This window comes from Budorcas taxicolor, chromosome 18, assembly GCF_023091745.1.
Source record: "Budorcas taxicolor isolate Tak-1 chromosome 18, Takin1.1, whole genome shotgun sequence".
Taxonomy (NCBI): domain Eukaryota; kingdom Metazoa; phylum Chordata; class Mammalia; order Artiodactyla; family Bovidae; genus Budorcas; species Budorcas taxicolor.
In genome coordinates, this window is record NC_068927.1 from 38,365,313 (window position 1) to 38,382,188 (window position 16,876).

Below are 16,876 nucleotides of genomic sequence, written 5' to 3' on the forward strand. Positions count from 1 at the left end.
ATGTGCTGAGATAACCCAAGGGGAGATGTGCAAGGGCTAAGCTATGGGACACACGGGTGGTTGAAGGTTCAGGAGCTGAGAAGAAGCCAACGAAGGAGGCTGAGAAAAAGCAGCCTGAGAGGCAGGAAGAGAATCAAGCAGGTGTGGTGTCCTGGAAGAGACCAGAGGAGAAAGCATTTCAAGGAAGATAGAGTCAACCATCCATTGTGTCTGAAGCTGCCAATAGGTCATCTAGGATAAGGACTGAGAATTCACTATTGGATTTAGTACCATGGATGTCTGGTCTCCAGAAGTCTTGATAAGAATAGTTGCCGTATTGTATTCCTATATGTTACCCATAACATTCCAGAAGTTTCCACTGCTGCTTTACATTTAAGATCAAAGTAAAAATGCCTGTTACAGACTAGTCTAGAAAAACAACTGGCCCCTTAAAAATTTTTTTGGATTGGTTATATCTCATAAAGAAGGCAAATGGTTTTGTTTTGTTTTTGCTAAAATCTTGAAGCATAGAATTCATCTGTGGAAAATGTCAAAGTCAATGTGACTTAGCTGTAGCTACATTTAATTCTCATACAAAGACTTCCATTCTTAGAATAATATGGTGCATTCATAAGCACATTTTAAGGCTAAACAGCTCTTCAGAAGAGGGAGTTAAGAGGAGAGATCAGATACAAATAGAATGAAAGGAGGTACAAATGATGTTGAATGGAATAGGAATTTCATAGTGTTCTTTTTTAAAATTGGGGTATAATTGCTTTATAGTGTTGTATTAGTTTCTGCTGTACAATGAAGTGAACCAGCTTTATGTATACATAAAGACCCCCTCCATCCCAATACTTTGGCCATCTGATGCAAAGAACTGACTCATTAGAAAAGACCTTGATGCTGGGAAAAATTGAGGGCAGAAGGAGAAGGGGACAACAGAGGATGAGATGGTTGGATGACATGACTAACTCAATAGACATGAGTTTGAGCCAGCTCCGGGAGTTGGTGATGGACAGGGAAGCCTGGCGTGGTGCAGTACATTGGGTTGCAGAGTCAGACACGACTGAGCAACTGAACTGAACTGAACTGATCTCACCGTGTAGGTGAGCACAAAGCACTGAGCTGAGCTCCGTGTACTGTATAGCAGGTTCCCACTAGCTATCTATTTCACACGTAGTGTATCAATTCGCCTCCCAGCTCATCCCCTCCCCTACCCCATGTCTGCACATCTGTTCTGTACGTCCACGTCTCTATTCCTGCCTTACAAATAGGTTCATCTGTACCATTTTTCTAGATTCCATATATATGCGTTAATACACAATATTTGTTTTTCTCTTTTAGCCCTACTTCACTCTGTATGACAGCCTCTAGGTCCATCCATGTCTCTACAAATAGACTATTAACTCATCCAGAAAAAGGAATGAAACTGGGTCATAGTGGGTGTTTTTTGTTTTTGTTTTTTAAATAAGATATATTTGTTTATTTTTGGCTGTCCTGGGTCTTCATTGCTGCACACGGGCTGCACAAGAGTGAGCAGGGGCTCTTCTTGATTGTGGACCACCAGGGAAGCCCTGGCCACAGTGTTTTCACAGGAGCTGTTCTTGGGTGTGGGCCTCAGGCCCCCGGTGGCCCCTCACGACTTTCAGGGTTCTGCAGGGTCAAAGCTGTTCTCATGATAACTTTGCCTTCTTCCACTGTAACACATCTGCACTCATGGTGCGAAAGCAAAGGTCAGTGAGCGTGTTGGTGCTGTAGTGTAAATCAGGGCAGTGTGACCAGCCCGGGCTGCTGTCAAGTGTGTTCCTCACCACGACCCACTCAGTAAAGAGGAAAGAAAAAGCCAATTTCACTTGAAAATGTGCTCGATGAAGCAGTAAATGACTAATATTCTGTGTGATGAAAATGGAAAATATGCCTAAAACACCTTTTCCTGTGCACCACAGTATAATGGCTGTGTTGAGAAAAAGCACTTGTATGACTCTTTGAATAGAGAGGTGAATTATATAGTTGCTTTTCTCATGAAATAACATTTTTGCTTTATAAAAAAATCAACAGACAACCTAATGTTAATAGATTTGGGTCTTTGGCAGACATTTTCCTGAAGATGAATGAAGTGAGCCTGTCACTTAAAGGAAAACAACTGACAGTACTTTTTGCCAATGATAAAATATGAGTTTTAAGTGAAAATTAGAAATTTTAGAACCCTTACATCTACCACAAAGAGCTTGAAAGCTTCCCAATATTCAAAAACTTGTCTGATGAGATCAGCGGTGACATTCACAAGTGGGATTTTTTTGGATAGAGTATGATGAAACATGTCAACATTTGGACTATCTACAGACCTCAGTGAACCAATATTTTCCAAATGACGATGTTTATGCAATTATATATAAAAGTAAAAAGATCCATTCAGAAGGCAAGATAGACTTCTGCTTCTAGCCAGGATGGAGCGACATAGCCTGTGGCTGATGTCAATCAAGAATTATTTCCTGTGCTCATTGGCCTGGTTCACGTGCACATGCCCGTGAGCACAGGGTGGTCGACTTGTGCCCAGGTAACTGTGGGGCTTTGGAATCAGAAGATGTAGGTTGAGTCCTGGCCTGTCATTTCCTTGTCCAATAGGCACGCTTACTGGTCTATCTTCTTTAGAGAAATGTTTATTAAAAGCTTCTGCCCATTTATTTATTTTTGGCTGCACTGGGTCTTTGTTGTGACATGGGCTTTCTCTAGTTACGTCCTGGGCTTTCTCGAGTTGTGGCAGGCAGGTTTTCCTTGTGCACCACGGACTCTGGAGCTCGTGGGCTCAGTAGTTGTGGTGTGTGGGCTCAGTTGCCCTGCAGCATGTGGGATCTTAGTTCCCCTAGTTTTTTTCTTTTAATTGTTGAACTGTAACTTTATTTTTAGAGATATTATTTTAGGGTCTCCCTCCTTAAGACTTGGATGTAGCAGTGCTGTGTCCTTCTCAGCTCATCCAAGTCATACCCAGATTCAGTAGTCATTGCAGGAGAGACACACAGACATCACTTGGCCAGAAGCAGCATGGCTGCTGATGGCTGCAGTTGCTTGGATGTTGCTATTTTCTTGCTTCTGTCTCTTTAAACTCAGATATTGAAATTGAGCTCAGTTCTTAGTCTCTTATTAGATGTCCTCTAAACCTGCTGCCGTATTTGTCTTTCAGTGTCCTGGTAATGACATGGCATCTGCCAGCTCCAGCCGGGCAGGGGTGGCCCTGCCTTTTGAGAAGTCTCAGCTTATCCTGAAAGGTGAGTGGCATGGTATGAAGTTTATCATTTAAGGTCCAGCCCCATCTTTGGGAAAGAGGTGGAATTATACCACATCTTGGCTTACGAGCAAAACTGTTCATTCCCACAGGGTTGTCATATTATATCTGGAATTCTTAATTATTTTTAAGAATTAAGAGTTTTTTTTTGGCTGTACCACGCAGCATGTAGAGTCTTAGTTCCCTGACCAGGGATTGAATGTGCACGCCCTGCATTGGAAGTGTGGAGTCTTAAGCACTGAATTACCATGGAAGTCCCCTAAAGTTGGAATTCTTGCAGAGGAAGGAAAAAAGGAACTTTTTCGAAGGATTATACAAAATGGCAGTTCCTTCCCTCCCCAGGGCTCTTCTGTATCTACGCTCATCCCCTTCGTGAGCTCATCCAACCATATCACTTTGAGACGTCACCAATAATAAGATTACTGCCACATTTGTACCTCCAGCCTGGCCTTGTTTCTGACCTCCAGGTTTGTATATCCAGTAGCCCATTTGTCATCTCCTGAATGCTTAGTAAACATCCAAAATGTGACATGCCTCGAACTGACCTCCTAATTTCTTTTTTTCCTCAAAATTCTGTATTCAGCAAATCTGCTTGTGTCTACCCTCAAAACAGGGGCCATGTTCAGCCACTTCTTACCACTCCTACTGTCCCACCAGCTGGCATCATCTCCACCTAAGATTAAGGCAGAAGCCTCCCAAGCTGGCTTCCTGCTTCTTCCCCTTGCCCCACTTCATTCTGTTGATCACACGACAACCTGTGATCTCCTTAAAATGGAAGCCAGCTCCTGTCACTCCTCTGCTCAAACATATTAAGGACTGTCTCCCCCATTCAGGGTACAAGTTGAAGATCCCACGTGATAAGACCCCTGCCACTCCTCATTTCCTGTCCCTCGTTTGCTCTGGCTAGACGCACAGGTCCATGTGGACCTCCCTTGCTATTCATTGCCCCTGCCAGGCACGCTCCCACCCCTAGGCCTTTGCACTTGCTGTCCTCTCTGAGTGAAATAACCATTTTGACCCAGTTATCTACCTGGTCTACATCCTTACTTTCTGCAGGTCTTTACCCCAGAGTCACCCTGTTCAACTAGGCCTTCCCTAACTCCCCCATCTGAAGCCCCCCTACCTTGATTTCTTCATGTCTCTCCTCTTTTTGCTACTTTATCTTTTTCTTCTCAGCCCTTGGTAGTATTTAACACTCTACCTATTTTATTTTTTTACAGTTATTCATTTATTTGGCTGCACACGGTCTTAGTTGTGGCACTTAGTTGTGGAAGAAGGATTAGAGTGAACTGCCAGGATTTTGAATTTGAGATTACAGCTTGTACTGCCTTATCTAATAATTAGCAGGACTAGGTCAAAACAGAGGCCTGCCCATGGAACCCTGCGATATCCTGAGGTCCCTGTTTTGGGGCCATGTTATTCAGGAACACAACACACTGACTTCTGAAGGTTTCTCTATTGCCTTTCCCCAGTGTGTATTTTCTTACTAGTGTGGCGAGAACCAACTTGATAATACAGGTGCATCTCGTCATACATGCACTTAACCTGTAGGAACTCGGTAATACTGACCAGGAAGGTGGTGGGGGAAGGAGAGAAGGATAAAAACAGCCACTTAAACAGTGTGGGTGGTTCTTCCTCCTATGTGTTTCCTGGGTGGAACCTCAGGTGTAATTCGGGAACTGTGGCCTGTATCCCCTCTATCTGCCTTAGTTCTGTGCCTCTCCATAGGGCAGTCCTAGAGATTTTTAAACAGTTGTATTGGAGTGTAGTTGATTTACAGTGTTGTGTTGGTTTCAGTTGTACAGCAAAGTGAATCAGCTATACATAAACATATAGCCACTCTTTGTTTTTCTTTTAGATTAATTTCTTTATTTTAATTGGAGACTGATTACTTTACAATATTGTGGTGGTTTTTGTCGTGCATCAACCTGAATCAGCCATGAGTGTTCATGTGTCCCCCATCCTGAACCCCGCTCTGATCTCCCTCCCCACCCCATCCCTCTGGGTTGTCCCAGAGCACCGGCTTTGAGTGCCCTGCTTCATGCATCGAACTCGCACTGATCACCTATGTTACACAGGGTAATATACGTGTTTCAATGCTGTTCTCTCAAATCATCCCACCCTCGCCTTCTCCCAGAGTTCAAAAGCCTGCTCTTTACATCTGTGTCTCTTTTGCTGTGTTGCATATAGGGTCGTTGTTACTGTCTTTCTAAATTCCATATATATGTGTTAATATGCTGTTTGGTGTTTTTGTTTCTGACTTATTTCACTTTGTATGATAGGCTCCAGTTTCATCTACCTCATTGGAACTGACTCAAATGCATTCTTTTTTTTTTATAGCTGAGTAATATTCCATTGTGTATATGTACCACAGCTTCCTTATCCATTCATCTGCCGATGGACATCTAGGTTGCTTCCATGTACTAGTTATTGTAAACAGTGCTGCAGTGAACACTGGGGGTACATGTGTCTCTTTCAGTTCTGGTTTCCTTGGTGTGTATGCCCAGCAGTGGGCTTGCTGGGTCGTTTGACAGTTCTATTTCGAATTTTTTAAGGAATCTCTACACTGTACTCTATAGTGGCTGTACTAGTTTGCATTCCCATTAGCAGTGTAAGAGGATTCCCTTTTCTCCATACCCTCTCCAGTATTTATTGTTTGTAGGCTTTTTGATGGCGCCCATTCTGACTGGCATGAAATGGTGCCTCATTGTGATTTTGATTTGCATTTCTCTGATAATGAGTGATGTTGAGCATCTTTTCATGTGTTTCTTAGCCATCTGTATGTCTTCTCTGGAGAAATGTCTGTTTAGTTCTTTGGCCCACTTTTTGATTGGGTCATTTATTTTTCTGATATTGAGTTGGATGAGCTGCTTGTATATTTTGGAGGTTAATTCTTTGTCAGTTGTTTCATTTGCTATTGTTTTCTCCCATTCTGAAGGCTGCCTTTTCACCTCGCTTATAGTTTCCTTTGTTGTGCAAAAGCTTTTAAGTTTAATTAGGTCCCATTTGTTTATTTTTCTTTTTATTTCCATTACTCTGGAAGGTGAGTTATAGAGGATCTTGCTGTCATTGATGTCAGAGAGTGTTCTGCCTATGTTTTCCTCTAAGAGTTTTATAGTTTCTGATCTTACATTTAGATCTTTAATCTATTTTGAGTTTATTTTTGTGTATGGGGTTAGAAAGTGTTCTAGTTTCATTCTTTTACAGGTGGTTGACCAGTTTTCCCAGCATCTCTTGTTAAAGGAATTGTCTTTTTGCCATTGTATTTTTTTGCCTCCTTTGTCAAAGATATGGCGTCCATAGATACATGGATTTATCTCTGGGCTTTTTATTTTGTTCCATTGATCTATATGTCTGTGTTTGTGGTAGTACCATATTGTCTTGATGACTGTAGCTTTGTAGTATAGTCTGAAGTCAGGCAGGTTGATTCCTCCAGTTCCATTCTTCTTTCTCAAGATTGCTTTGGCTATTCGAGGTTTTTTGTATTTCGTACAAATTGTGAAATTATTTATTCTAGTTCTGTGAAAAATACTGTTGGTAGCTTGATAGGGTGGAGAAGACAGTGGCACCCCACTCCAGTACTCTTGCCTGGAAAATCCCATGGATGGAGGAGCCTGGTGGGCTGCATTCCATGGGGTCGCTACGAGTCTGACACGACTGAGTGACTTCACTTTCACTTTTCACTTTCATGCGTTGGAGAAGGAAATGGCAAACCCACTCCAGTGTTCTTGCCTGGAGAATCCCAGGGATGGTGGAGCCTGGTGGGCTGCTGTCTATGGGGTCGCACAGAGTCAGACATGACTGAAGCGACTTAGCAGCAGCAGCAGCTTGATAGGGATTGTATTCAATCTGTAGATTGCTTTGGGTAATATGTTCATTTTCACTATACTGATTCTTCCAATCCACGAACATAGTATATTTCTCCATCTATTTGTATCATCTTTGATTTAAAATATATGGAATGCTTCACGAATTTGCATGTCAACCTTGTGCAGGGGCCACGCTAATCTTAGTATATGGGCTGCTAAAGTGAGCACTATCCATTCTTTTTAAAGATTCTTTTCCTATATAGGTCATTACAGAGTGTACTGAGTAGTATTCCCTGTGCTATAAGTAGGTCCTTACTAGTTATCTTTTACATATAGTAGTATGTATATGTGTCAATCCCAATCTCCCAGTTTACCCTTCCCCTATGTCCTAGAGTTTTAAGATATAATTTTTAAAGACACCAAGGCCCTCAAATGTAAGCCAACTATTTTATCTGATATTTAGCTGAAGGAACACCAAAAACAGCACAGCGAAGCAAAAATCTGGCTGTTTGGAATCTACTGAAGGATAATATGCCACCCTCTCTTCTGTTGCCTTCCTAAGAGCTCTTCAGGGATGTCATTTTGGAAATACGTGATTTTTGCCTGATTTGTTGAATTTAAAATTTAAATGCTATGTGAATATTTGACTCCATGTATAAGAAACTGACATTTTATGTTTCCTCAGATAGTAAATAAATAAACTCTAGATGAATGTGAGACCTTTATTTTGAGTTATCTTTTAAGAACAAGAAACATTCAAAATACCATTTTAAGCATTCAAAATTAATTATAAATTATTGAAAGGAAATGTATCTTTACAGTGAAGTGACCTGACAAACTGGGCCCACATTAACCACAGGATCAAAATTAGCATCCCCAATAAGGGGTTGCCTGGTGTATGCAGTAAGTCTAAACCCTAACCTGGGTGGTTAGTATTCTTGACAAAAATGTTCAGTGTGCATCTAACCACGAGGGAACAATCAGAAAAACACAGAATTCATTGTGTCCTATGAGATATCTGGTGGAAGTCTTTAAAAATCATTGTCATGGAAGAAGAAGGGAGTGCATTCTAGGTGTTAAAAGATTAAGGAGACAGCAACCAAAAATAACTTATTCATCTTCATTGGATCCTGGGTTGGGGGGAAAACAGCTTTAAAGATACATTTAGGATAATTGGGGAGATTTGAATATGGAATGGTTATCAAATGAAGGAGGGAGTGACTGTACATTTTTTTTTTAGGTATGATGACAGTGGGGTAGAGGTGGGATGGGAGAATGTCCTTATTGTTAGCAGTTGCTTTCTGAAAGTAGTTTGGGCTGATCTGTCATGAGGTCTCCAACTTACTTTCAAACAGTTTACCAAAAGTTAAAATGTGTGGATATAGATGTATATGCATACACATACAGACATAGATGTCTTACATCTGTACCGTGTGCTATCCAGTAGGTTAGAAAGTGTAGCCACAAAAAACTATTTACATTAAAATTAAATAAAATTTAAAGCTCAAATCCTCAGTCTCACTAGCATGGTTCAAGTGCCTTGTAGCCATGTGTATATTGCAGCAGTGTATTGAACAGTGATGGAGCAGATATTTTCATTATTGTAGAGGTTCTCTGGGTGACACTGGTGATAGTTACAGTGGAGGGCAGGGAGGCTGGAGTGAATGTAGCAAAATGATAACAATAGGTGAAGAATATGCTATTATTTTTCTTCAATTCTTCTGTAAATTGGAAACTTCATGGTAAAAACACTAACAACACTGTGTGATCTTAGCTTGCATCCAGGACTAGAAAAAAATCTTTCCTTTTCTCTTTTGCTGTAATGGACATTGATAAGATAATTGGCAAAATTTGAATAAGGTCTGTACCTTAGATAATAGTATTAAAGAATGTTGAATTTCCTAATGTTGATAACTGTACTATGGTTGTGTTAGAAAATGTCTCAGTTATTAGAAAAGACAGCCTGACATATTTAGGACTAAAGGGGCATAGTGTCTATAACTCACTCTTAAATAGTTAAAAATGAGTATGTGTATGAGAAAAATCAAGGGAGATAAAGAGAATGATAAAGCAGATACAGTAAAAAGTTAATGTTTGGTGATTCTAGGTGAAGGGTTTATAAGAATTCTTTGTATTAGTCTCACAACTTTTCTAAACATCTGAAATTATATATATATGTATATACACACACATTGTATATATATCAGTTCAGTTCAGTTGCTCAGTCATGTCTGATTCTTTGTGACCCCATGAATTGCAGCATGCCAGGCCTCCCTGTCCATCACCAACTCCTGGAGTTCACTCAAACTCAAATCCATCGGGTCGATGATGCCATCCAGCCATCTCATCCTCCGTCGTCCCCTTCTCCTCCTGCCCCCAATCCCTCCCAGCATCAGAGTCTTTTCCAATGAGTCAACTCTTCGCATGAGGTGGCCAAAGTACTGGAGTTTCAGCTTTAGCATCATTCCTTCCAATGAATATCCAGGACTGATTTCCTTTAGGGTAGACTGGTTTGATCTTGCAGCCCAAGGAACTCTCAAGAGTCTTCTCCAGCACCACAGTTCAAAAGCATCAATTCTTCAGCGCTCAGCTTTCTTCACAGTCCAACTCTCACATCCATACATGACCACAGGAAAAACCATAGCCTTGACTAGATGGACCTTTGTTGGCAAAGTAATGTCTCTGTTTTTGAATATGCTATCTAGGTTGGTCATAACTTTCCTTCCAAGGAGTAAGCGTCTTTTAATTTCATGGCTGCAATCACCATCTGCGGTGATTTTGGAGCCCCAAAAATAAAGTCTGTCACTGTTTCCACTGTTTCCCCATCTATTTGCCATGAAGTGATGGGACCGGATGCCATGATCTTCATTTTCTGAATGTTGAGCTTTAAGCCAACTTTTTCGCTCTCCTCTTTCACTTTCATCAAGAGGCTTTTTAGTTCCTCTTCACTTTCTGCCATAAGGGTGGTGTCATCTGCATCTCTGAGGTGATTGATATTTATATATATATATATTTTTAAGTAAATACTAAAAAACAAGAACTGGAACTTCTCTGGTGGTCCGGTGGCTAGACTCCGTGTTCCCAGTGCTGGGAGCCTGGGTTCCATCTCTGATCAGGGAACTAGATCCCACATGCTGCAACTAAGACCTGGTGCAGTCGAATAAATAAATATTTAAACAGACAAAAAACAAGGGCCAAAAGGAAACATGATGGCAGAGTTCACAGAACTGGCCTGGGAGCTGGGAGACTTGGTTCAAGACTGAGCACTGCTCTGACTAGCTCTCTGATTTTGGGTACATTGTCTTACCTCTCTGGATCTTAGTTGGCCCAACTGTTAAATAAAAGGCTTGAGCTTGTTGATTTCAAAGAAACTGTCTTGCTCAAAATGGTAGGGCTCAAAATGCAAGTAGTACTTATTTTCTTTTTAGATTTAAGAGTCTACACGCAGAGCTGCCCTTGTACCACTAGGTGGCCTCAGTTAACCTCGATCTTTGTGTGTCGTAGCCTCATTTTCCCGCTCTGGGCCACATTTCCCAGTACTACAACCTTTTTTCCTAGGACCATCCATTGTTGCTTCTGAAACTTCACCACAGCTTTGTTGCTGTTGTTCCTTGATTTCTCTCTCCTGTTTTTTGGGGCCTGGAGAAGAAAAGGATTGCTAGAAGAGAATCAAAGGTGGCTTTGCCCTGTCCCAGGTTGTGGACCCTTATAGGATTGTCACCCCTCAGAAGGATCTGGGAGGGAGAAGTATGCTAACTTTTGGTGGGAGCTCAGGCTCAGGCAGTCTTGTCATCACCCGTGAGGATTGTCAGTTATATCTTCTGATTTGGGGCATAGGATAGAAACCATGTAGATGGGTTTTGTCCTAGTGACCTGGAGTTTCCACTGTGGCTGATACATAGTATAAAAAGAGCTTGTCTAGCATCCAGCCCTGGACATATGCTTGCTTAGGTGGTACTGAGTCCCTAGCTAGCTGGTAGGTACCATGTGAGCATCAGAAATGCTGCCACACAAAGGAAACAAACAAAGAGGAAATGCAGATGGTTAACAAGTACATGGGAAAAATATTCAATCCGGTTAGTGACTGAAGAAACAAATAAGAACAAATAAGCAAAGTCCGTTCGGCATGGTGTGGAGTCAGGCAGCCAGAGGCACATCCTGGCTCGAAGCTTCTGGATGTGTAGCCTGGGGCAGTGACCCAACTTCCCCAAGCCTGTTTCCTCGTGGGTGAAATGCAGTGATGATGTTATTTCCTGCCTCACTGTAAGGATTCAGTGAGATAATGTGTGCACAGCATAGTATCTGTGATAAGTGCTCATTAACTCTTAGCTGTTATCTTTATGCTATTTCTTTTTTATTTTATTTTTTGCTTCACCTACATGATTTGCCAAGAGTGAAAAAAACCATAGTACTCAGTGCTATGCAGTGGTGGAATGGATATGTTCCTATAGTGCTGATGGGTATCTATATGGGTTTAGAAAGGAATTGAGCGGTTTTAGGAACTTTAGAAATAATGTTTGTATCCTTTGGAAGAATACTGAGACATACATGCAGATACTTTATACATTTGTAGTCATTTTTCCTGAGCCAAAAGTTGGAGGCAATTTATTCAACTATGGAAGAATAGTTTACTAAATTATGGCATATCCTTATAAATGGGCTTAGGTTATAACTTTTGAAATGAATTTTTTGGGGAGAGGAGTTTTTAAGGAATTAGGGACGTTAAGAGATGAAAGTCTAGAAAAAGTCTGTATTCACCAGATAGCAGAAAAAGTCTGGTATGACTTAATGATAATCATCCCAGTGTTTTCAGGTTAGGAGTGATTTTTTTTCTTATCTTCTTTTCTTGTGCTATATATATATTTTTATATCCTCACATTTTAAAAAAGTCTTTTTAGAATGAGGAAAAAGCAAAATTTCCTTTTTTAAAGGAAACAACAAAAAAGAGGTGGAACTTGTGCCACAGGGGGGCAGCTGGGAGCCCTCTGACTCATCCTTGACTTTTTCTGTCTTTCCCGGCCAGTGGTGTCAGCAAAGCCCAAGGTGCATAGTCGTCAACCTCGAATTAACTCGTTTGTGGAAGTGGCTGTGGATGGACTCCCCAGCGAGACCAAGAAGACTGGAAAGCGAATTGGGAGCTCTGAGCTTCTCTGGAACGAGATCATCATTTTGTAAGAGAAAACCCCTTCTCTCCGAAGGCAGCTCCCCTGGGGGAGGTCGAGAAGTGGGTGGTGGGAGATCCAGGTGGGGTGTATCAGCCTCTAGTCCCCTGCCTTGGGTACCTGAGGTGCCTTCTCTTCAGGTGTTTTTACACCGTGGAGCTCACAGAGCATTCATTGTTTGCTAGATGGTTCCAGGGTCAGCTTGGGTGGGGGTGGGGTGGGGAAGGGTATCTGTGACTGTCTTCCTCTTTGGGGTCTCCCCTCTGGTCTCCAAGAAGACAGCAGTATAATTTCTCTGCCTTCTTCTAAATTACAGGAATGACTGGTCTGCTTGGTTATGATGAATCAAGTATTTGTTTTCCAGGAATGTCACAGCCCAGAGTCATTTAGACCTGAAGGTCTGGAGCTGCCACACCTTGAGAAATGAACTGCTAGGCACCGCCTCCGTCAACCTCTCCAATGTCCTGAAGAACAATGGGGGCAAAAGTATGTATGGTGCAGGGGTGGCTGACGTGATTCATCTGTGGGTGTGGGGAAGGGATATGAAGGCGGGGATCTCTCTCATTTGGCGGATAAACCTGGTTGACCCGTTTCCTCCCGGGCCAGGGGCCGCAGTGACTCTGCTCCCTGTGGGTGGGATCCCTGGAGTTCTAAGAAAGCTGAGGGCTGCCCTCTGCCTCTACTGCGGGACTCAGCCCTCTTGGTCCAGGGCCCTTTGTGTTGGGATGCAGTGACATTTCCCTCTTGATCTTTCCTCAGGGATATGTGTACTCTCCTTCTGCCCCTGCCCCTCTTTTCCTGATGTGTGATGTGTAGAATCAGACTGTTAAATGCTTCCAGCCTAAATCATTATTTTCCCAGTCTGATCCCTCAAATAGAACAAAGGAGCTCTGCGCATGTGTGTGTGTGCACGTGTGCATGCGTGTCTGCATGGGATGGTGTTACAAACGGTGCCCTGTGCAGGCACTTGATAAACATTTCCTGTATATTGGAATGTGATGGAAGCTCCATCATGATTATTCAACGTGTCTCTGCTACACAGAGATCTAAATCCTAACGTCTGTTTATTGCTGTTTGTGGTCAGTGGAGTAGCTTGTGGTTGTGGCATCTGGACCCTCCCTCATAAAGCCTCTATTCAGAGCAGCACCAGATGTGGTGAGGGAATGCCACAGAAAGAAAGCCTCCTTCTTCTCTTGATGTCTGCTGTCTAGCAAATATTTTCTGAACGTGGATGTAGCTTGAGAGAGAGGTGGGGCTGGGGAGCACTGAGATTCAAGGGTCTCGCCTTTTTGAGCCTGTCCTTTCTGACGGGCCTGGTGAGTGCTGTGCGAGGCTCCCCCAGTCTCTTCCTTTCTGCTGGGCACGCAGTGACGTGCATCCACTGTGGACCCGGGAATCGTCTGCAATCAGGGCCTGCCTCTGTTCTAATTCTACAGGGAACTACCCCCTGCTCTGTCTTCTGAGTTGGTATTTATTTTCCCACATGCTAGTCTACCTTTTATAGTTTGATTCTCGAGGGTAGTTGTGTTTACTGTGTCATTTGGAAACATACTTCTGGGCACTCTCTCGTTAGGATCATCAACCGACACGCGTGTGCTTTTCTCTCCTTTTGCTTGTGTCCAGTTGGCGTACTTTTGCTTTCAATGGCAAAGGTAATTGTAGAAAAATTGGGACTTACACCAAAGCACAGACACACAAAGAAAATAAATTCTCCTGGAAGCACAGTACCTGGTGATAATTACTATTAACTTTTTGATATATACCATTGTGAGGTGTTCTTTTTTCCTGTATGCAGTGTCTTAATATTTAAGATGTCAGTGAAACAAAATTGAGATCATACATGATCATATTATTTTGCAATATGCCTTCTTTTTCTTCAAAATTTATTAATATAGAGACTTCCTTGATGGTTCAGTGCTTAAGACTCTGCTTCCATTGTAGGAAAGTCTTAAGTAGGAGGCATGGGTTCAATCCCTGGCCAGGGAACTAAGATCCTCATGCTGAGCAGCATAGCTATAAAAAAAAAAGAAAAATTAGAATGTGTTAATATATTTTTATTTTAATTGTGATAAGCACATAACATAAAACTCATCTTCTTAACCATTTAAAAATGTATAGTTGAGTGTTATTAATTTCGTTCACATGACTCTGTAGCTATCACCTCCATCCATCTCCAGAGCTTTTTCGTCTTGCCAGACTTGAACTCTGTCCCCATTAAACAGCAACTTCCTTGCTTCCCTCAACCTCACCATTCTGCTGTCTCTTTGAATCTAGATATTGCCTATAAGTGGAATCATGCGCTTCTGTGTCTTTCTTCTTTCACTCAGCATAATGTCCTTAAGGCTCATTCACGTGGCATGTATCAGAATCACCTTTTTTCTCTTTTTTAAAAATGTATTTTATTTTATCTTGGTCAAGCTGTGTGGCTTGCAGGATCTTAGCTCCGCAACCAGGGACTGAACCTGTGCCCTCAGCAGGGAAAGCACAGAGTCCTAACCACTGGACCACCAGGTATTTCCTGGGAATCACCTTTTTAATGTTGAATAATATTCCATTGTATGGATACACCACACTTTGTTGATCCATCCATCCATTAAAGGACACTTGAATTGCTACTTGCTTTCCTGTAGTGAACAGTGCTGTTGTGAACATGGGTGTGCAAATATCTCTTCAAGTCTATGCTTTCAGTTCTTTTGGAAATATATTCAGAAGTAGAATAGCAGGATCATGTGGTAAATCTCTTAATTTTTTGAGGAACTACCATACTGTTTTCTGTCACTGCAGTTCCATAAGATACATCAACATAACTTTAATTGTTCTTCAGAAGTCAATTTTTGATGTCTGTCTGGTAGTCGTCTGTCAGATGACTGTGTGAAAATTTAGGGTTAAACACGTGAGTAATTTTCAGTGGTCACAGATAATTTTCACAGTCACAGATAATGCTGTGATGGTGCTCTTACAGTTTACAGATTTTTGTACCAGTTGTTGAAAATTTGTGTTAAATTACTGAACACTGACTTGCTGGGTTTAAACATTTTTCAAGGCTTTGGACACATATTGCCAGGATTACTCTCCAGAGAAGTTCTCCCCATTTATCCTGCCATCAGTTTTTGCCGATGTGGCTGGTTTCTATTGTACTTTGGCATTTATTAGATTTGTTTGTAAGAAGAAAAAATATGTGTGTGTGTGTATTTGGTAATTAACATTATGCCAGATTTGCTTCATCTGTTTATTTTTGGCTGCAGTATTTTATTATTTGTTTATTTTATTATTATTACTTCATTTCGTATGTATTTCGTTTTTGGCTGTGCCTGGTCTTTGTGGCTGCGGGGGGCTCTAGCTGCCATGAGCGGTGGCTCCTGTCTAGCTGCAGCGTGTGGGCTTCCCATGGCAGTGGCTTGGGTAGCTGTGGAACATGGATTTAGTTGCTCCTTGGCACGTGGGATCTTCCTGGACCAGGGATTGAACCGCTGTCTGCTCCCTTACAAGGGGGAATCTTAAACACTGGATCACCAAATTAGCCTTGGCTTCAGTATTTAAAGTAAATTACAGATGTTTCAAGCTTTTATCCTAGATTCTTCAGCATGCATCTCATTAAAAAGGGACTTTTTTATTTTAAACATAGTTACTTTTTTCTTTTTACAAAAGTACCATTGTCACATCTGGCAATATTTACATGAATTCCTCATTTTCAACTAATACCCAGTTCATATTTGATTTCACCATTTATCTCAAGGTATTGTTTTACAGTTGGTTTCCCTGAACCTGGGTTTGGGCAAGGTCCCCTCCCTCCTTTTGGCTGTTATGTTTTCGAAGTCCCTCTCCTCCACTCCACTTTTTTTAAGGCTGTGATTTACTCCAGGAGACAGAATGTTTTTTAAAAGTGTGTTTGTTGCCTTATTAATGTCCTTTGCTCAGTTTTGAACTGAAATTTACTTATACTGTATTTATATTATTTAGACTGCATTTTAAATTTATTTATACTGCATTTTTCTCTCTTGATTTTGAAAGAGCTCTTTATATATTAAGGTTGTTATTCTTTGTTTTATAATTTTTGTTTTCCCAGTTTTTCATTTGCATTTTGATTTTGCAATCATTTAAAAAATTTTTTTCCATACCGGTGTTTTAAATTTTGTAGTCAAATCTTTCACCTTTTAGGTTTTCAGCCTTTTCTTTTATGATTTGAAAGGCTTTCCCTCATTCTGAGAACAGGTAAATGATCATTTTCCTCTACTTTGCTGTGATTTTGTTTTTTTTAACTTAATTCTCCATCCAAATGAATTTATTTTTGTGTTCACTGTGAGTAGGGATATCATTTATTTTTTATTCTACTTTTTAAAAAACTGGAATGTAATTGCTTTACAATGTGTGTTAGTTTCTGCTGTACAACAACATGAATCAGCCACTTATGTACATATACCCCCTCCCTCTTGATAAGGATCTAATTTAATTTTTCCAAATATTTAACTGATTACTTTAGCACTGCTTATTGAATCTATATCCCCAGTGACTTGAGTTGCTACCTTAAGCATATATTAAAAACATATGTATATCTGGGGCTGTATGGGGACTTTATATTTCATTTGTTGTTTAGTTTCTAAAATCTCTGTTTATGTATTTGCTCTGATCTTAGTGGCAGT

The 16,876-nt window shown here is 41.1% G+C and overlaps 1 protein-coding gene and 1 pseudogene across 3 annotated transcripts in view; one reads left to right on the plus strand and one right to left on the minus strand.

Annotated features, from left to right (window-relative positions):
• WWP2 (WW domain containing E3 ubiquitin protein ligase 2) overlaps positions 1 to 16,876 on the plus strand; it is a 141,813-nt gene that overhangs the window by 13,087 nt on the left and 111,850 nt on the right. For all 3 annotated transcript variants that reach the window (XM_052656049.1, XM_052656051.1, XM_052656050.1), the window contains exons 2-4: positions 3,164 to 3,248; positions 12,098 to 12,245; positions 12,601 to 12,722. In XM_052656049.1, the coding sequence (XP_052512009.1) occupies positions 3,179 to 3,248; positions 12,098 to 12,245; positions 12,601 to 12,722 (340 nt within the window). In that variant the 5' untranslated portion in view covers positions 3,164 to 3,178. The remainder of the gene's footprint in view (positions 1 to 3,163; positions 3,249 to 12,097; positions 12,246 to 12,600; positions 12,723 to 16,876) is intronic.
• LOC128064271 (uncharacterized) lies at positions 7,216 to 7,302 on the minus strand (annotated as a pseudogene).